At 50.8% G+C, this 20019-nt stretch overlaps 2 protein-coding genes across 3 annotated transcripts; both read right to left on the bottom strand.

The window, feature by feature from the left end:
• On the bottom strand, positions 1-4096 carry LOC132004947 (inactive serine/threonine-protein kinase TEX14-like). Its single transcript, XM_059381613.1, has 6 exons — positions 3964-4096; positions 1336-1450; positions 793-958; positions 559-713; positions 417-477; positions 1-340 (listed from the first exon to the last, which is right to left on the bottom strand). The coding sequence occupies exons 1-6, from the start codon at positions 4094-4096 to the stop codon at positions 212-214; spliced, it is 759 nt and encodes a 252-aa protein (XP_059237596.1). The 3' UTR covers positions 1-211.
• A 2345-nt stretch (positions 4097-6441) lies between these two features.
• On the bottom strand, positions 6442-13433 carry PRODH2 (proline dehydrogenase 2). Of its 2 annotated transcripts, none has more exons than XM_059383886.1 (10): positions 13182-13433; positions 12910-13106; positions 12682-12820; positions 12512-12598; positions 10853-10927; positions 10615-10770; positions 10372-10538; positions 8060-8170; positions 7563-7648; positions 6442-6653 (listed from the first exon to the last, which is right to left on the bottom strand). In XM_059383886.1, the coding sequence occupies exons 1-10, from the start codon at positions 13353-13355 to the stop codon at positions 6460-6462; spliced, it is 1386 nt and encodes a 461-aa protein (XP_059239869.1). In that variant the 5' UTR covers positions 13356-13433; the 3' UTR covers positions 6442-6459. The 2 variants fall into 2 exon arrangements, with proteins under 2 accessions (XP_059239869.1, XP_059239868.1); XM_059383885.1 differs by having other exon boundaries at positions 10847-10927; positions 13182-13432.
• Positions 13434-20019: the final 6586 nt, after the last annotated feature.

The following is a 20019-nucleotide window of genomic DNA, read 5'->3' as shown; positions in this document are numbered from 1 at the left end:
TGCTGAAGGTCAGCCAACAGCACATCCGGCTGAGCTTCAGGTGCCTTCAGCTTCCGAGCTGTCACGGAGTGGCCCCTCCACAGGAGGCTAGACAATGCCGGAAGGGGAAAGAGCACAGATCTGAAATGGGGGTCTTCCCACGAGGGAAGGAGCAGAGCTAGACACCTCCCAGCCTCTGCTGACAGCCAGGCAGGGGGTGTGGGAGGGGCTCTCACTTGGCCATGAGGGTGTGGGAGCTGCTCTCGTAGGTGCGGTCAGGCTCGCCTTGGGCTGGCAGCAGCTCCTTGGGGTCCGCAAGGGGTATGCCTGTCACCAGCCCCAGTGGCCTCAGGCAGCTCAGCTGGGGATGGGGAGTGGGATTATGATGCACAAAGCAGACAGGGATGTTCCCTGCTCCCCCAACCTCTCCCGCTTACCTGGCCAAACCCCAAGGCTGAAATTCGGGGGGGTCTTCTGATGCGCTCTCGTCTCGGTGCCCTGGGGCAAAGGAAAGTCCAGGAGTAAGTATAGGGCAGCTGGGGGCAGTGGGTGAGTGGGCTTTAGGATATGGGTAGTTACCTGTCTGCACACTCCCGCCACGGCAAGGACAGGGAGCCACACAGGCTGTGTCTACAGCCGGCCTGCAACTGGCCCAGGGATGCACTGACCACCAACTCACCGTCATGCACTAGTGCCGACATGTGGGCTCGGCACAGCTCTAAGAGCTCCAGCACCTGGACGGGGAACATGTGCAGTGAAGCAGATGGGGGTACCAGCTCTATACGCCCCCACTCCACCTGGGCCACTGCTCACCTCCCAGCTCTGCTTGGCACCACCCTGCTCAGCCCAGTCCCAAGGTGTGCGACCCTGCTGGTCATGCAGACGCAGGTCACCCCCTGCCTGCAGCAGGTGCAGCATCACCAGGCTGCGGCCCGAGAAGGCGCCTGCGTGCACAGGTGTGCTGCCATCGAGGCAGCGGCTGCAGTGGAACAACAAGGACAGAAATGCATTAGGAAAGAGGCAGAAAAGAGACAAGAGGTGGCAGGATGGGAGCACTGAGGGATGAGAGGAGTTGCGGTGAACATGGGAGGTGGACATCAGGACAGGAGGGTCACTTGGGGACAGGGTGAGGTCTTTACTGTGAGCATGGCAGGTAGCAGGAGAATGGGAGTAGTCCCTGCTGGACAAGAGGGGGTTAATCCAGAGAACAAGGGGGAGATTACTGGGGCCAGAAGAGTCATCAGGATGGAAGGATGTCATGAGGGAGTGGGTGTCTGGGGAGGAAAGCCTGGCTCTCAGGCTCTCTGGGGCTCAGACCCCGGGGAGCGGTGGGGGCACCGCCATCGGTCCACTCACTGGTTGGGGTTGGCGCCAAAGGTCAGCAAGAGCTGCACAGCAGAGCTGTGGCCCAGCAGCGCCGAGAGGAAGAGCCCCGTCTGCCCAGCGGAGTTCTCACCATCCACCTGGACAACTGAGGGGCAACAAGGCTTAGGACTGTCCCTGCCCTTTACTCCAGAGGCAGAGGTCCTGGGGGCCGCTATGCAACACCTCTGCCAATTCCCAGCCCCTGCAGTCCCTCCTTGACTGGGTGAGCCTTGACTCCAGGTTCTCTCTGTATACCCTGGAAGCCCCACCCTCCAATTACAGGGGACTCTACTCAGGATCTGTCTCAACAAGGTGCTCACCGTTAATGAGCCCACAGAGTTGCAACAGGGGATGAAAACCACCTGCTATGCTGACACCCATCTGCCACCCCAGAAGTGTCAAAAATCACACAAAGTTCCCCAGGGGCTAGGGGGACGTGGACTTCTCAGAACCTCAGCTGACAGGAGCCTCGTGCACCGTCCAGGGAAGGCAGCCTCCACCCAGCTCTACTGCAGTGTATGTACACGGGTCCCATGTGGCCAGCATCCAATTCTTCAAGAACAGCAAACTCTTGGGATGCCTGGGTGGCTCAGTCATTAGGCGTCTGCCTTCAGCTCAGGTTATGATCCCAGGCTTCTGGGATTAAGCCCTACCTCAGGCTCCTTGCTCAGTGGGAAGCCTGCTTCTCCCTCTCCCACTCCCCCTGCTTGTGTTCCCTCTCTTGCTCTGTCTCTATCAGATAAATAAATAAATAAATAAAATCTTAAAAAAAAAAAAAGAAAAAGAAAAAGAAAAGCAAACTCTTGGATTTTCTTAGGAAATCTCTCAAGTTTATTTTTGAGTTCTGCTTCTAAGAGCTGGATCCAAGAAACAACCTCCTCTGCACTGCACTTATGCCAACCCCCTCCCCCCACCATCCTGCTCAGAGCCTCCTTCTCACCCCTCCTCTCCACACCCATTATCCTGAACTCTTCTTCCTTGAGGCCCTTGACCCTCTCCCTACTGAGGGCAAATGCATACTCCCTATGTCCTAGGCAGATATGGCTAAAATCAATCAAGCACTTGGCTTAAGCCAGCTTATTTACTGTCACAAAATTCCTCTAAAGGTGGTCCTTTAAGAACATCTGAATGTCACATTTACTGCCTTCTATTTTAGCCAGTAGCCCACTGTCTTTCACAAAGGCATTCTAACTGATTTTCTGCATGTGTATTGCCTATAGAAGGGTCTTCTTAAAACACAAATCACTGCATGATATAGATAATCATTACAACCGTAATCATTTCATGTATAATCTTATACAAGTTGTTCCAAAAAAGAGAGCGAGAGAGAGGGAGAGCAAGGCTCTTTTTATGAAGCTAGAATGACCTTAATTCCAAAACCACATAAGTTTCCAGAACCAAAAATAAAATTGTATTTCAATTCCACTTATGATCATATATGCTAACCCCCTGAATAAAGTAAAAGGGATTATCCAATTGATTTATTCCCAAAAATCAAGGATGATTCAACATAAGAAAATCATAGAAAACACATTCATGAATTAACAAAAAATCACACTTGACTCAGTAGATACAGAAAAAGCAACTGATAAAATTCAAAATTTCCATAAGAGACTCTTAATGACAGAGAACAAACTGAGCGTTGATGGAGGGAAGTTGGGGAGGGGGGGAGATGAGCTAAATAGGTGATGGTTATTAAGGAGCACACTTGTTATGATGAGCAGTGGGTGATATATGTAAATGATGAGTCACTAAATTAAATAAAAATAAAATTCAATACTTACTTATGACTGAGGGGTGGCAAATACCTCAAAAAACTAAGAATAAATGGGAACATCCTCACTTTATAAAAATTATATACCAAAACCCCAGAGCGCCCACAATACTTAATGCAGAAATACAGATTAATTCTCTTTAATATAAAAAACAAGGAAAGAGATATCTATTGACAATCAAGTTTGGGGGTTCTGGCCAACAACTTACACGGGGTTAAAAAAAAAGAATTAGAGTTTAAAGGGCTGAGACCAAACTGTCAACCATCTGTGGGTAACAAAAACTGTAAAAGAGTAAAAAATTTCAACTATTAAGTTCAGAAAGTGGCCAGAAACACAATCGATTTACAAAAATCAATTGTAAATTAGATGTTCATTTCCTCCCTACAACTCCAATGGCTTCTCATCACACATAGAACAAAATAGAACAGAATTCACCACTACTTCAGAGGCCCTTTCCTGTCTGTGGCTGGTGCCTCTTAGCTTCCACCCTCTCCCTGAGTCCCCCTCCCCTCCGCTGCTACTTAACAATTTGTTTTGACTTCAAGGCCTTTGCAGTGGCTATTTCACCCTGGGGTGGGGGGTGGGGGGTTGCATGACTGGCTCTCATAAAACCACCCTTTTTGGTCTATCTACTTCATCCTCACCACTTTCTTAAATTCTCATGATAGATTTCATTCACAATGACCTAGAAGGTTGTCCCTAAATCTCCATCATGGACATCAGAGGCTGGCGCGCAGTAGGTGCCTGGTACACAGCTGGTGACTGGCCCACTGAAGGCCCGCCTTCCACACAGCCTTTTGAGCTGCACCCCACAGGTAGCTGCAGGAGCTAAAAGAACCCTCACCTCTCCGCAGGAGCCGAGTGAGGCCCCATCCTGGGCCCCCAGCCAGGGCCAGGCGATGCAGTCGTCCCAGCTGGGCTTCTGGATCCCTAACAGAGCCCAGCTCCATGGGGAAGCGAGAGCGCAGGGAGGGCATCTGTGGGCTCCGGCCTCCTCACTCAGCTCCTGGACAGGGATCACCTAGGGGTTTCTTATGAGGGAGGCGGAAGTAAACATAGTACCTCTTGGGGGCAATAAATACAGAGCCGGCTGGTAGTCCTAGAAGGCCGCGTGAGAAAGAGAGGAGACTCAGGAGGAGTCTGCTCTGCTGTTAGGTGTTTGAATGGGGAAAGTGGTCGGACAGGGAGAGCTAACGACCAGACCGGCAGGTCTGGGGTCTAAGGGAGTCTGGGGGCTGGGCATTCTCTCTGGGGGTGGGGGTGTAAGGGCTCCAGGGACAGGACCTGAGCTCTGGAAAGGACACTAGTGGTTTAGGAAAAGGGTCTGGTGAAGAGGGGCCTGAGGGCTTGGGCTGAGAAGGGGTAGGGTCTCCAAGCTACACGAGGGGGTGGAAGGAAGGGCGGTCAGGGCAAGGGCTAAGGCGCTGAGGCAGGCTCTGCGGGCTGGGAGAGGGTCTGACGGTTGCGGACATGGACTGAGGTTGTGGGAAGCCTCTGGGTGCTGGGGTGGGGTCTGTGGGCTATGGGAGGGGACCTGAGGGCTATGTCTGTGGGCTGGGAGCCGGAGTCTGAAAACGGGTAGGTTCTGCGGGCCACCAGGCGTGGGAAGGAGGGAGGAATACGAGGGAAGGCCGAGGTCTGGCAGTGGGGTCTAGTCTGAGGGCCCAGTAAGCTCTAGGAAGATTCTGGAGTCTAGGCTCCAGCCCACAGCTCTTTGTACCTACCGTTGCGCTCCAGCAGTGCTTACCACGTGACCCAGGCACGGTGGAGCGGGAACCTGGGGCGCATGCGCTTCGGTGGCTTGCGCTTGCGCAGCATCCCCCTCCTCTGAGAGACACCCCCACAGCCCTGACGTGATGCGAAAGAAAAGAAAGCGATATCCACCCCAGAGCTGTCGGCTGTGCGGTACATGTTACCCGCTTTTTCCGCCTGCCCCAAGACTTGTTTGAGGTGGTGGGCCCTTCCTGATCCCTGTTTGGCTGTCTTCTTTCCACGCTTCTCACCACCACCACGGGCCCCACGTGTCCTGGACACCGCTCCCTCGAAATCCTCTGATACCATACCGTCCACTGGGTCCCACACTTGTATCTCCCCAAAACTGCATTTCCTCCCCGCACCATCTCAGAGCCCCCCCTCTTCAAGCGAGGGCCCTGGGCCTCGCCCTTCAGTGTCTCCCTCCCATCCAGCCTCTCAGCCGGATGGCCCATCTACTCAGCTTCCAGACTGTCCTTCTCACCAGCCCCCTCCTCCGTTTCTATCGTCCTACCATGCTCCAGCGGCCTGTGGCGATTCCTTACTCTAGCTTCCCTTGGGCTCCCAGCCCATCTCCCCGCTCTGGTACACTCACTATGAGGTAGCCAGGGGACTTTTACAAAAGCCAATCCTGACTTTGTCTCTCCCTTGCTTGAAACCCTCCTGACTCCCCAGGGCCCTTGGGACAAAGTCCAGCCCATGAAGCCTGGCAACAAAGATGGCATCATCTGGCCTGCCTACCCTTCCATCCCTGTCTTCCCACTCCCCAGTCTGTTTCACACTCTTCTGTCTATGCACTCACTTGCCTTTCTTTGAATGCTCTTCTCAGTATTCCCTTGGTTATCCTTATAAATTCTCTGGGAAGCCCTCTTGATCACCAGGAGTCTCCCCTGATTCCCCAGGCTGTCACTGAAGATAGGTCTCTCTACCCCTACTGGACCAAGGCCTGTGAGTCAGGGCTTGCAGCTGTCTTTGTCACTGCTGTGTTCCCAGCATTGTTCACCTCAGAGCATAGCTCAGGAGGAGCCTCAGTAAATGCTTATTAAATTAAAAAGTGGTTTTCCTCTTCCCTCTGTCCCTCCCAGCCTCTGGGCTTCAGTGTCTCAGTGTCTGCTTATCATCTGGGCATCCACTGGAGTTAAGAAGGTTCCCCCTTAAGTCATTGATTGGCTGAGTAGAGCTGATCCCAGGCCCAGTGCAGGATAGGCCGCCTCAGGGTTGGAGGGAGGCATGTTAGTTTTTTATCAATGTCCTTGCTATGCTCTGTGATCAGCTACTGGTCTCTCTTGAGCTGCCGAGCTGCTAGCTTGGACTGACTGAGGTCGAGAATAGCTCTTTCCCAAGAAGGCAGCTTCAGTGCAGGGCAATAGCTCAGGATCTTTCTTTCTTTTTTTTTCTTTTTTAAGATTTATTTACTTATTTGACAGTCAGAGATCACAAGTAGGCAGAGAGGCAGGCAGAGGGGGAGTGGGGGAAGCAGACTTCCCACTGAGCAAAGAGCCCTATGCGGGGCTCAATTCCAGGACCCTGGGACCATGACCTGAGCCGAAGACAGAGCCACCCAGGCATCCCTAGCTCAGGATCTTTATTAACCACATGACTCCTGGGGATGCTGGCCCCGACCCAGCACTCTCCTCCGAAGTTCTTGGCTGAGCAGCTTCTGTTCCCTGCGGGCACCCTGCAGCACGCTCCGGTTCTCCTGGGCCCTCCGGATCAGATAGGGGATCACCTCCTCCAGGGAACCATAAGGGATGGACTTATACACCGCATAGCCGGCCTGCCCTGCAGGGAGATTGTTAGCAGGGTATGAACTCATGTTTGGGGAGAGGCCCCACTGGAACAGAGGCTCTCATCTCTGAGAATGTGACAGACTAGGTGAGTTGGACAAAATTCCCAATGAAAAAAACCCTTAAAATCCTGCAGTAAACATTTAGAAAATGTTCCTAAAGTTATTAAAGTACTGCCAAAAGAGTAAGGAATTTAGTAATCCAAGGATTAAGAGAAAATGCGAACCCAAAAAGGGAAGGACGCAAGGAAACACTTCCACCCTGAAGGCAAGATTTGATGACTTCATTGAATTGAGGGGGTACAGAAATTGAGGCCCAGAGTCTGGCCAGGGCGACTTGTAAAGGAGCATTTCCTGAAGTTAAGCTGCACTCTCAGTGTCAGAGTTAACCAGAAATCAACACTCCCTCCCGCCTTCCCCAGCTCACAGGGAATAGTAGCCTTGACCATAAGTAGAGCAAAGAAAACAAAAGCCCATCTCTGAGAGATCAAGGCCATGGATTAGCCTCACATATTTGTAGCTCAAAGTTTCATAATGGAGATGCTTCTGGAAACCTCAAGCTCTGAATATAAGGTAAAGTGGTTCTGTACCCCTTAGCACCTGGCAGAAGAAAACATAAATCTTCTGGTCTCAGACCCCAGGGAGACACAATCAAGATAACAAAGCACATAGGAAACAAGACACCATGATCGAACACCAGCAAAAGCAAGAGACAGCAGGCTTAAAGAACAGACAAGCAAGGCCTTCAGATAGGGAGCAACAGATCTATCGGGAAGAATCTGGTGGCTGGGCCAGCTGCAGGCTCTGGTTGGGAGTGGGAGAAGGGATCTGGCTAGGAGGGGATGAGGCCAAGGGCTAGGTGGGGCATGGTGTTGGGGAATGGGGAGAATGGGCCATCCACATACCCAGTGCCAAGGAGACGTGGTCACACATCCCTAGAAGTTGTCCAAAACAGACAGGCCCGTCCAGAGGAATGCCCAGCTCCCACATGCTATAGAGAAGGCCACATCATCAGTCCACACAGTGGCTGGATCCAGAGCTGACAGTCAGCCATTATGCACTCATATGGCTATTCCATTTACTAAAATTTTGAAGTACTTCCAAACTCAGTGATAAATAACCACTATTCTCAGGCCCATGAAAGCTCCCCGGCGAGTCCCAGCTCCTTCCCTGGAACCCACAGACCTCCCTGTGCCCCAGCAAAAAAGGAGCAATGCCTTGTTTAGCTGGGGCCTACAGGGCGGTAAATATTTTAATAGCCTCCCCTGCATCCCTGTGAACCTACTTGTCCCTCACCGTCCCTACCCCTATTCCATGTCCACCACCCTCTGCCCACCCCTGGCAAGGGAGAGGAATTGAGGGGTCCTCCTTGTGGGGACCCATTTCCCATCCCTCTACATACCGCTTGGTTGCCTGGCGAACAGATTCTTCATTGTGGGAAGCCACCATGAGGTGGCACATGGGGCCACGGTGGGACACATGGGTCAGCATCAGCTCCAGACAGCGGCTGTAACTGAAGGGAGGTGCTCTGTTCAGCTTATGGCTCCTGGTAGTTAAAGGTCAAGTCCCGGGGACTCAGGATTCCTCTCCTTGGGAGTTGGGGTGCTTAAGGGCAAGTACTCAGAGGTCATAGGGCACCCCCATTTCCCCTCCACCAGGTGCAGGGGATAGCCCTTCTCTGAGCCTGTTTCCTCTCTTGTAACGATTCACGTTCACCTCACAGCCCTGTTGAGGATGGAGTAAGATGGGGGTGTCATAAAGCCCTTGGCTTGGTGGCCGTCTCAGAGCAAAGGGTGACATCCCATTTATGAGATGACGTTTACCTAAGGTCATTCACAGCAGTGTTGACCACAGAGCACGAGCAACAGTAACGTAACGGTCAGTGGGGCCCGGCTCAAAGGAATGACGGGGCACAAAGGCTCGTGGAGTGCCCTGCACCAAAGAAGGGTGAGGACACTCAGGGGCTCTGATACAGAAAGACAAACTGACTGGCGAATGCTTTCCCAGCTTGCTGCTGGCTGTGTGCCACCCTAAGGACAAGGTGTGGTACATCCATACAGTGGGATATTATTTTAGACATAAGAAGAAATGAAGTACTGATTAATGCGACTGATTAATATGATTGAACCCTGAAAACGTTACACTGAGTGGAACAGGCCAGACACCAAAGGTCATATGTTATGACCACACATATGACTCCATTGGTATGAAATACCCAGAAGAAGCAAATCCATAGGGACACAAAATGGATTAGAAGCTTCCAGGGCCTGAGGGGAAGCAAATGGGGAGTGACTGCTAATGGACATGGTGATGAAGTATTCTAGAATTAGTGGTGATGGTTGGAAAACCTTGTGAATATATTAAAATCCCTTGAATGGTACACTTTGAAATGGTGAATTTTATGATATGTTTATTATAACTTAGTAAGAAATAATCAGATGTGATTAAGCCTGTGGGGCACAATCGTATGTAGGAGCCCTCATAGGCCTCGGGTGTGAGCCTAGCTTCCAGCCATGGCATGGCCCCTTGCCCTGTGAGATTGGGTCAGTCCCTGTGGCTCTACAAACCTTTCCTGAATCCAGCGGGAAATGGAAGTAGATTTTTAAGCTCTACGAAGACTGGGCCTGGGGACCACCTTAGTTGGGAATGGGACCAGGACCAGGGTCCAGCCCAGGCCCTGATCTAAATCAGGCGATCAGAAAGTATGTGGTAAAGGAACAGTTTGCTTCTTCCCAGCGTCCTGGGATGGGGATCCAAGGAGCTCACCCATGTTTTGCTCCCAGCACAGGGTGATTTGAGGTGAGTAAGAATGCAGGTTCTAGAGTCAGTCTGCTCAGTTCAGAACTTGGTCCTGCCACTTACTAGCTATGTGACCTTGGGTAAGTGATTCTACCTCTTCGCGCCTGGGTTCCATCCTCTGTGAGATGGGTGTTGGGGGGGGGGGCACTTGGGGTTGTTTATGTATTCAACAGATGTGTTCTGAGCACCTGTCACGTAGCAGGCACAATTCTAAACACTGGATGCTCAACAATGAACAAATCAGAAACCCCTGCCCTCCTGGGCCCACACTCTCAAGGGAGAGACAATGTGCCATTGAATATGAAAGTGTGTAGAATCTCAGATGCTGGTAAGCGCTGAGGAGGGAAAGCAAATTCAGGAAGAGGGTAGGTGTGGGAGTTCTCATTTTTGATAGGGAGGGCAGCGAGGGCAGCGAAGGCTCCCCAAGGAGGTTCCAAAAAGTAGAGACCCAAGGAGGTGAGGGATTGAAGCAAGCAGCTGTCTGGAGGGAGAACATTCTAAACAATGGGAACAGGAAGTGCAAAGGCCCTGGGGATCATCAAGGAGGCCAGTGTGGAGGAACAGAGTGGGCAGAAGAGAAGTTGAGGTGACAAGACCAGGTCATGCGGGGCCTGGGGGCTGCTGTAAGGATTTGGGGTTTATTGAGGGGCAGTGGGAGCAATGGGAGGGTTTTGAACTGAGCAGGGAACGGGATTTGACTTAGATATTAGCAGGCGCCCTCTGGCTGCCTATGGGATACAGACTGGGGTGGTGGACAAAGGATGGAGCAGGGAGCCCAAAGAGGAGGTGGAAAGAGAAGATGTCTTGGACCAGGGAGAGGAAGTGATATGGGGACATACAGAGGCTGCATCATGGACAGTGCTCTGGGATGAAAGGTTATGATTTATCTCTGAGGCCTGTCTGGCCCAGTCCTACCTCCGACTGGTAGCCTCATAGTCTGGCTGAGTGGGGTCTTCTGTCCCTTGGTGCCGAGCCACCTGTCTCTCCTTGTCCAGATATGCCCCTCGTACCAACTTGACTCCGAAGGCCAGGCCAGACCTGTCAGCGGCCTCCGCAGCCTGCCTCAGCCGCTCGTGTGTGTCCTGGCGGGGCACCCAGGCAGCTTTGGGTCAGGGCCCCGGGACCCCAGCCCGCGGGCCCCCACCGTGTACCACACACCTTCAGATAGGCCTGGTAAGTGTTCCACACCCAGGGCCCGCCTTCCCCAGGGCTGTTCCAGCGCCTGGCCAGGGCATCCACCAGCAGAGAGAGAGCGGGGTTCAGGAAGGTGTACTCAGCGTCCACCAGGAGCCTCACGTGCTGGGCCCGGGCGTGCTGTGGGTGGGAGGGACTGCGGTCAGGCCTTGGGGTGCCTGGCACGCGTGGGGGGACGGGCCATGGCCGGGGTTACCTGGACCACCCGGTGCAGGCGGCTCAGAGAGGCCTGGAGATGCCGGTTCTGCTCTGCGCTGAGGCAGGAGACCTGGAGATCCTGGGGGAGCAGCAGAGGAGGTGAGAATGGTTCGGGTGACTGAATCCTTCCGGGGCCCGTGTCTCCCCTCCCCCACCACCCAGAAGGGAGACACGTTTCGAAATTGTTAAATGTAGGAAATGAAGCTGTATCACATAGATACTATATTTTTAAAAGATTTTATTTATTGGGGTGCCTGGGTGGCTCAGTGGGTTAAAGCCTCTGCCTTCAGCTCAGGTCATGATCTCAGGGTCCTGGGATCGAGCCCCGCATCAGGCTCTCTGCTCAGCAGGGAGCCTGCTTCCTCCTCTCTCTCTGCCTGCCTCTCTGTCTACTCATGATCTCTGTCAAATAAATAAATAAAATCTTTTTAATTTATTTTTTTTTTAAAGATTTTATTTATTTATTTGACAGAGAGAGATCACAGTAGGAGAGAGGAAGGGAAGAGATCACAGAGAGAGAGGAAGGGAAGCAGGCCCCCGGCTGAGCAGAGAGCCCGATGCGGGACTCGATCCCAGGACACTGAGATCATGACCCGAGCCGAAGGCAGCGGCTTAACCCACTGAGCCACCCAGGCGCCCCAATAAAATCTTTTTTAAAAAAAAGATTTTTTTTTTTTCCGGAGAATTGTCTTCCCCTTGGCTGGGGGCAGAGTCTTGGGGGGTCCTGGGGAGTCAGTAACTGGTGAGACTTCCTACATACGACAGCCACCCTCAGAGAAGTCCTACTTGGTGCTGGTGCTATTTCGGGTACCTCACCAAATATTTAACCCACCCAATCTTCACTTCTGTCTGAGGTTGGGACTGACACAGGGGTTGGGAGGGCTGTCTCTGAAATGCGGGCAGAAAGGGGAACAGGTTCAGGGAGACACTGAAGCCAGGGTGGGATCTGGTAGGTGTGAGGGGTCTGGAGCATGTCCAGGGGCTTATGGGAAAGGCTGGGACTGGAGACAAACATGGGCCTCATGAGTACCCGGTGGGGAAGCTGAGGCTGCAGCGTGGGTAAGAAGATCCCACCAAGGGGAGGAAGGAGTGAGGAGGCGGGAGCCAGGACCTAGACTTGGAGAACTGCCATATTGAAGAGACAGGTAGAGAAGAACCTAACAAGGAAGGAGAATGAGCTAGCAGAGATGGAAAGGGAGAGCCGGGCTTTTGTATTAGGGATGCCAGTGACCGGGAGGGCGGGTTGGAATAGTACATGGAAATAAAAAGAAACGAATGAACGAATGAGTGAATGACCAAACCAAAACCCCACTGGCCTAATCATAACTTCCAGTTGATTGGCCAAATACTGATAACTTTCTTCTAGTTGGTAAAGAGCTAACTGTCTCACTCCCTCCTCTGAGAGCTCCCAGCCCCCAGGCCCTCGCCTAGGAGCCCCAGATGACCCACATATTCCATCCATTCCAACCACACCCCAGGGCTACAGCCACATTTATTTCCGATTGTTCCAAGCCTGGGGAGTAGCAGTAGTTACACAGTTGGAACATCCCACTTGCAAGCAGGTGCCTGCTACATCCATGTAAACAGAACTCTGCTTCCCTCCCGGCCCCCCTCCCCACATTCCCCACCAACCATCCATTCTCTCCCAGCCTGAGATCCTTACCTGCCCAGAGTCCATGGCTTCTGCCAGCCTCTCGGGGCTCAGCTCCAAGGAAGCCCCTGGTTTTCTGATGCAGGAGGTTAGCTCCTTCTGGAATGGGGTGGTGGGTGGAGTGGTGAGGGGGAGCTGGTCGGCAGCCCTACCCTCCCACCCCCATCTTGCCCGTCCCTTACACAGAGCCGAGCGCTGGTCAGCGCCGTCACCTTCAGCTGCATGAGGATGTTCCCAGTCGGGCCAGGGGTCTCCAGGAGGCCACGTGACAGGTCCACACACCGAAGCATAGCACTGAAGTTCCCTTCATACCAGGCCTCACTGCCGCAGCCAGCGGGCATTAGCTTCAGGAGCCCACCCATCCCCTTCCTGCCAGCCTCCCCGCCTCCCCGGGCCTGGCCCCTACTCACCCCGTCTTGACAGCTGAGTCTGGCTCCTCTTCAGTGGGTACTGCCAGCAGGGGCCGGAGGCCTAGGGCCTGGAGCTGTTGGACACAGCCCTTCACCTCGTCTGCTGTCTCACCAGCCACAAACTGCCCGTAGATAGACGCTCGGAGAAAGGCACCCGAGAGCCGAGAGCCCAGGAGTCGCCGAGACCAGGCCTGGAGCTGGAGTAACAGAGAGCAATGGCTCAGAGCCCAGCCCGGGGTTGCCCGAGGCCAGTCCCCAGGGTCCCTGCTCACCGCCAGGCCATGTGTGACCAGAGGGGGCCAGGCACACAGCCGCAGCACCAGCAAAGCTCGGGTCAGTTCTCCTGTGCCTTTGAGGTGAAAAGCCCCTCCATCAAAATTCAAGGGCTTCCAGCCCCCAGCGGAGGGTCCAGCTTGGGAACAGAGCACACGACAGGTCCGAAGCATCACAAATCCCTAGCCACTTCTAAAGCAAGTAAAGGGGCTTTGGAGGCAGGTCTACCAAGTGCCCCTTGCCCAGCCAAGGGCAGTGACTGATTAACGAGGCAGTAGCCAGGGCAAGGCGAATCTTTTAGGATCATAGGCTCTTTGGGGGGCAGTTAATGATTAACTGATGGGGACAGAGTTCAGAATAACGGGGACAGGAGTGGAAAGCCCCCAAAATAGCCCCCAACAACCCTCAGCAGAACATCTCACAACTGTTAGATGCCCACCGTGTGCCAATGGGTACTAAGGGAGAGCAGGGGTTCTGGAACAAAGATCTCCGGGTTCAAAGCGATTTGGTTTTGTGATCTTGGGAAAGTTACTCAATCTTGCTTATTGCAATTACTACATCTTTGGATGGGAAAGATGGCAATGTTACTGAATCAATTTGAAAATGCACATAGCCTGTAAGCCAGCTGTTCCAGGCTGAGCATACATCTTAGAGAACCAGGTTGTGGCCGTAGGGAAACAGGTACAGGGAGGAATGTTCACAGCTGCATGGTTTGCAACGGCCACAAACCACCCAAATTTCCATCAACTGGAGAAAAAGTAGAGATATATCCTGGTCTACAAGGGCATCCATTGCGGGATACTATATGGCAGTGAAAAAGGAACAGACTTCTGGGATGCCTGGGTGGCTCAGTTGGTTACGCGGCTGCCTTCGGCTCAGGTCATGATCCCAGCGTCCTGGGATCGAGTCCCACATCAGGCTCCTTGCTCAGCAGGGAGCCTGCTTCTCCCTCTGCCTCTGCCTGACACTCTGTCTGCCTGTGCTCACTCTCTGACAAATAAATAAATAAAATCTTAAAAAAAAAAAAAAAAAAAAAAAGGAACAGACTTCTGATGCCTCCAACCCCATGGTTAAATCTCACACACACAGTGGTGAGTGAAAGAAGACAGACACCAAACAGGACATGCTGCATTAGTCCGCTCAATACACTTGAAAGCAGGGAAAATGAAAGAACAGTAGGGTTAGGAATATGCACGTGGGTGGCCAAACCATTCAGACAAGACAAAAAGACTATCTCAAAAGTCAGAGAGGTGGTTACCTCGGGCGATGGGGGGAGCTGTAACTGGGTTGGGGCTCTTGGGAGCTTCCCTGTCCTTTTTTCCTAACCTGATAACTCACAGTTGTTCCCATTCTAAGTATTTTTTTAAAGATTTGATTTATTTATTTGAGAGAGAGAGGGTGGGGGAGAGAGGGGGAGCACATATGGAGGGGACGGGCACAGGGAGAGGCAGACTCCCACTGAGCAGGGAACCCCCCCCACCCCCAACGTGGGGGCTCGATCCCGGGACCCTGGGATCATGACCTGAACCAAAGGCAGACACTTAACCGACTGAGTCACCCAGGTGACTTTTTTCATGCCCTACACCTACATTTTATACTCCTGAATGTACATTTCACAATAAAACAAAAAGGAGGGGCGCCTGGGTGGCTCAGTGGGTTAAAGCCTCTGCCTTCGGCTCGGGTCATGATCCCAGTGTCCTGGGATCGAGCCCCGCATGGGGCTGTCTGCTCCGCGGAGAGCCTGCTTCCTCCTCCTCTCTCTCTCTGCCTGCCTCTTGTGATCTCTGTCTGTCAAATAAATAAATAAAATATTAAAAAAAAAAAAAAAACAAAAAGGAAACACGAATCATAGTATCAGTCTCCTGGGGCTGCTATGAGGGGTTCTGGTGAGTTCACGAGCTCACATAGCCTGACCCACGAAATGATCTCAGTAAGTACCAGTAAGTACTGTGTGTGCACAGTATCCCTAGTGTCTGTGCTCCCTGTGAGGTATACACTGTTCATCACTCCTGGGTTTGGGGATCCCCAAAACCACCTCAGGCTCGTAATTCACTAGAAGGACCCCCAGAACTCAGAAGAGCTGTTTTATTCACAGTCTTGGTTTACCTCAGTGAAAGGATATAGAGTAAAAAAAGCAAAAGGAAGAGGCCCATGGGGTCCAGGTGACCCCAGGCACCAGCTTCTAGTTGTTCTCTCCCAGGCCACTGAGCAAACAGCGCTCAACACTTCCAGACCCAGTGCATGACGACACACCCAGAGGACTGCAGCCAGCAGCCCTCACGTGAGCCCTGGTGTCCAGGCTTTCTACTGGGGTGTCATTCACATAGTCCCAGCTGTCCTCTGATATGACTGACATTGGTGTCCAGCTCCTCCAGAGGTCAAGCTGACACCGTATGTTCCAGGTAATCAAAAACACTCTTACCAAGCTAGATATTCCAAGAGGTTACCTCCCAGGAGCTGGGCAAAATTAATCCTTCACTGTATAACCCCTAATTCACAGGTGTTGAAAGCAGAGGCTCAGAGAGGTAGAGCTATCTACCTGAAAGCACACAGCCAGTGGGTGGCTAAGTGTCGAGTTAATGACCTTGTCCCCTAGACCCCAGGTTCAAGATTTTAGCCATGCAGCCTCTTTCTCATCTTTTATCAGTACCCAATTCACAGAACATCTGACTAGAGTCAGACTATAAATCCAGCAAAGCTTGAGCTAAAAAAAAGGCTTTGTTTTTTTTTTAGTTCCTTGCACAATTCATATTGAAAAATTAAAACAATAGAAAAGGGGGCAGAGTGAAAAACTAGTCTTCCTCCCACTCCTGAATTTCAGCTCCTCAATTTCCTACCTATAAGGCAGTGGGCTATCCTTGCAAAGACAGAATATGCACCTATATATCTCCTTTATTTATTATGTAAAGAGGAATACTATTCATTCCTTTGCACATTGACTTTTTCCATTCATGTATTTTGAAAGGTTATTCCCATCTCAGCACATACAGCTCTGTCTCAAATTTGAAAAGTTCTGTGTTGTTTCTGTCTTGAATCTTTGACAGAATCCACCAGTAAAGCCATTTGAGCCAGTTGTCTTTGTGGGAAGTTTGCTTTTTTCTTCTTTAAGAGTTTATTTATTTATTTTATGGGACGTTTTTAAATAATGAATTCAGTTTCCTTAGTAAATACGGGGCTCGTCATATGTTCTATTTCACAAGCTTTCATTCCTTGTGTTTTTCAAGGAATCATCACTTCATCTAAATTGTCAAATCTAATTACAGAATTTGTAGAGATAATCCCTCTTTCACTCTTGATATTGGTCATTTCTGTTCTTTTTTCCCTTCTTCATCTGTCTAGCTAGGGATTTTATCAATCTCATTCATCTTTTCAAACAACCAACTTGGGCTTTGTTAGTTTTCTCCATGGCTTACTGATCTGTCTCTCTTTTTTTTTTTTAAAGATTTTATTTATTTATTTGTCAGCAAGAGAGAGGGAGAAAGAGAGAGAGAGCACAGGCAGACAGAGTGGCAGGCAGAGGCAGAGGGAGAGGCAGGCTCTTCGCCGAGCAAGGAGCCCAATGTGGGACTCGAACCCAGGACGCTGGGATCATGACCTGAGACGAAGGCAGCTGCTTAACCAACTGAGCCACCCAGGCGTCCCTGATCTGTCTCATTTTTAACGCTTGGAGATTTTTCTCTTGTATGAACTCTCATCATTGGTGATTCCATTTTCTCTGACACTTAGCATAAAAATTTGCAAACACAATTTAAAGAATGACCACAGACCACTTCTACACCTTCCACCTAGATCCAACAACCCTGCCATCTTTGCTTTTCTCTCCTCTTTCCCTATTTCTTAATATGAACATGTGCCCCCATATCATTTGAAAATAAGTTATAGAACTTGTGGCATCTTGGCATGCATGTCTTAAGAATGAGAACAGGGATGGGGTGCCTGGATGGCTCAGTGGGTTAAAGCCTCTGCCTTCAGCTCAGGTCATGATCTCAGGGTCCTGAGATCAAGCCCCGAATCAGGTTCTCCGCTCAGCAGGGAGCCTGCTTCCCCTCCTCTCTCTCTGCCTGCTTCTCTGCTTACTTGTGATCTCAATCTCTGTCAAATAAAGAAATAAAATCTTAAAAAAAAAAAAAAAAGACTAAGAACAGTGTGCCTGGGTGGCTCAGGAGTTAAGCGTCTGCCTTTAGCTCTGGTCATAATCCCAGGGTGCTGGGATATTCCATGATATTTTTAAAATATTTATTTATTTATTTGAGACCGTGTGAGTCGGGGGTGGGCAAAGCGGGAGGGAGAATCTTAAGTAGACTTCCTGCTGAGCTGAGCACCGAACCCAACACAGGGCTGGATCTCATGACCCTGAGAGCGTGACCTGAGCCAAAACCAGCTCAACCACCTGAGTCGCCAGGCACTCCACGACTTAAAAAAACAAACAAACAATATTGACTTTCCAAAAAAATCACAGAACAAGTGTCTTGTAGAATGCCCCACATGCAATATTTGCCTAATTATATTCATTGATGTCATCTAATGTGTTCCTTTATCCTATATATATACTGTAAACCCCGTGTTCTGGTCGAGGGCCATAATTTAGTAGATTAGCCACCTACTGCTGACCATTTAGGTTGACTCCAGAGTCCCCAGTCTGGTCTCTTAGCCACCATGTTATTAGGACCTCCAAGGCTTCTCAACAACTCTGCCAGAGCAGCCTTGACAGGAAAGTAGGAGACAGGCTGAGGGGCTAGTTTCAAAGCCTTCCCAGACCTGCCATTGGGAGATTAAGAGGACTAGAGTTCAGGGAGGAATAGGGAGAGGAGAGAAGCCAGAAACAAAACTGTCTTTTGGGACTAGATGTGAGGCACCTTAAATATTCATTGTGAAGAACCGATTTTACCTTGAGCAGAGTGGGGAGCTGTGGAAGATTCTAGCTATGGAAGAGAAACTCACACTTTGGCTTTAAGTCAATCCCCCTGGAAAAAAAAAAAAGAAGATCCTGCTGACTCCCCAGTGGGAGAGTAGATAGGAGAGAGGGTCTCAGTCTAGAAGCCAGGGAGGAGCCTGATGCAGGGATAGGGGCGCAAGGATGAGGTGGGGCCAGAGTGGAGGTGGAAGAGGGTAGAGATAAACAGGGAACACATGGATGGGTGATGGGAGAGCCCCAAATCCTCATGGAAACCCCAAATCCTAAGGGTGACAGTCACAGAGACCTTGATCGGGTGGACATCTGTCTCCTCACTTTTTTTTTTTTTAAGATTTTTAAAAAAATTTATTTGACAGGGGAGAGATCACAAGTAGGCAGAGAGGCAGGCAGAGGGAGAGGGGGAAGCAGGCTCCCTGCTGTGCAGAGAGCCCGATGTGGGGCTCGATCCCAGGACCCTGGGATCATGACCTGGGTGGAAGGCAGAGGCTTTAACCCACTGAGCCACCAGGCGCCCCAGAAATACCAACTTCTGACCCCCTTCCCAGATTTCCCCCTTGCAATCTCTAAAGTACTCCTTTCTTCTTGCCTGATAGGAGGAAGGAGTGGTTTAGCTTTTGTCTTGTTTTGTCTCCCAGGTTCAGGCAACTCAACTTGGGTGCTGGATAATTATTGAATGAATGCATGAAACAAACCAGAGAGGGTCTCATCCCTCTGGCACGTTCAGACCAAAGAGTGGCCCCCCTGGACCAGACTCAGTGTGTGAATCCTCCTGGGGGTTCCCATCTTGGGAATGTCCCTCCCTTGCTCTTCATGGTTCTGAAGAGAAGGAAAAGCTCCTTCAAATGGTCTTCACGGCCATTACCCGTGGTCTCAGCATTGGCTGCACATTGAGATCACCTGGGGAGATTATTTTAATTTTATTTTTTGAATGACATACTATAAAAATGACTTTTTCTTTCGGTATACAGTTCAATGAATTCTAACACATGTATCAATTCATTCTACGCACACACCCCCATTGCAATCAAGATAAGAACAGTTGCCTCCTCCCCAAACACTTCCTTTTGCATCCACACCCTCTCCCGAAGACCCCTGATCTTTTCTAACATTGCTGCGGTTTTGTATTGTTGAGAATGTCAAGTATAGGCAGCCATACAGTATGTAATCTTCAAGACCGGCTTCTTTCCCTTAACCTGATATCTTTGAGATTATGTAAATTGTTACATTTATCAGTAGTTTGCTCTTTTTGACAGCTGAGTAGTATCCTGTTGTGCCAATAAATCTCAACTTGTTTATCCATTAACCTGTAGTTTCCAGCATCTGGTGAGCTTTTAAAATTCCTGAAGTCTGGGCTTCTACCCCATGGAATCTGATTTAATTGTTCACAGGCATTAGGAATGTCATCAATTCCCCTGGTGATTAAAATGGTCATCCCAGCTGAGAACTGTGGCCCCCACAGTCTGGCCTCTACACTCCTCTCACTTAGCTCTTATATTTCCCCCAAGCCCACCCTCTTTTACTCCTTGCTGTCCCTTGAACACACCGCACTTCTTCCTGTTCAGGGCCTTTGCACTTGCTGTTCCTTTTCCCTTAAAACTCTCCGCTTTCTGGGGCTCCTGAAGGGCTCAGTTGGTTGAGCATCTGACTCTTGATCTCAGCTCAGGTCTTGATCTCAGGGTTGTGAGTTCAGGCCCCGAAGTGGGCTCCAGGCTAGGTGTGGAGCCTACTTAAAAAACAAACAGGGGCACTGTAGATAGATCTGTATCTTAGATCTATAGTCTAAGATCCCATACACCTGTGGGATCAGAATCCTCTCGGTTCTGATTGGATCACCCGATGACCCCTAAGTCCATCAGTGGGGCTGAAGAGTTAGATACTCAGAATGGCCAAATCCTAGTGGCTATTCTGTAGCCCCATGTGGA

The sequence above is a fragment of the Mustela nigripes genome, chromosome 17, assembly GCF_022355385.1.
Source record: "Mustela nigripes isolate SB6536 chromosome 17, MUSNIG.SB6536, whole genome shotgun sequence".
Lineage (NCBI taxonomy): Eukaryota > Metazoa > Chordata > Mammalia > Carnivora > Mustelidae > Mustela > Mustela nigripes.
Note: the sequence above shows the minus strand (reverse complement) of the source record. Positions and strands in the feature narration are given on the sequence as shown.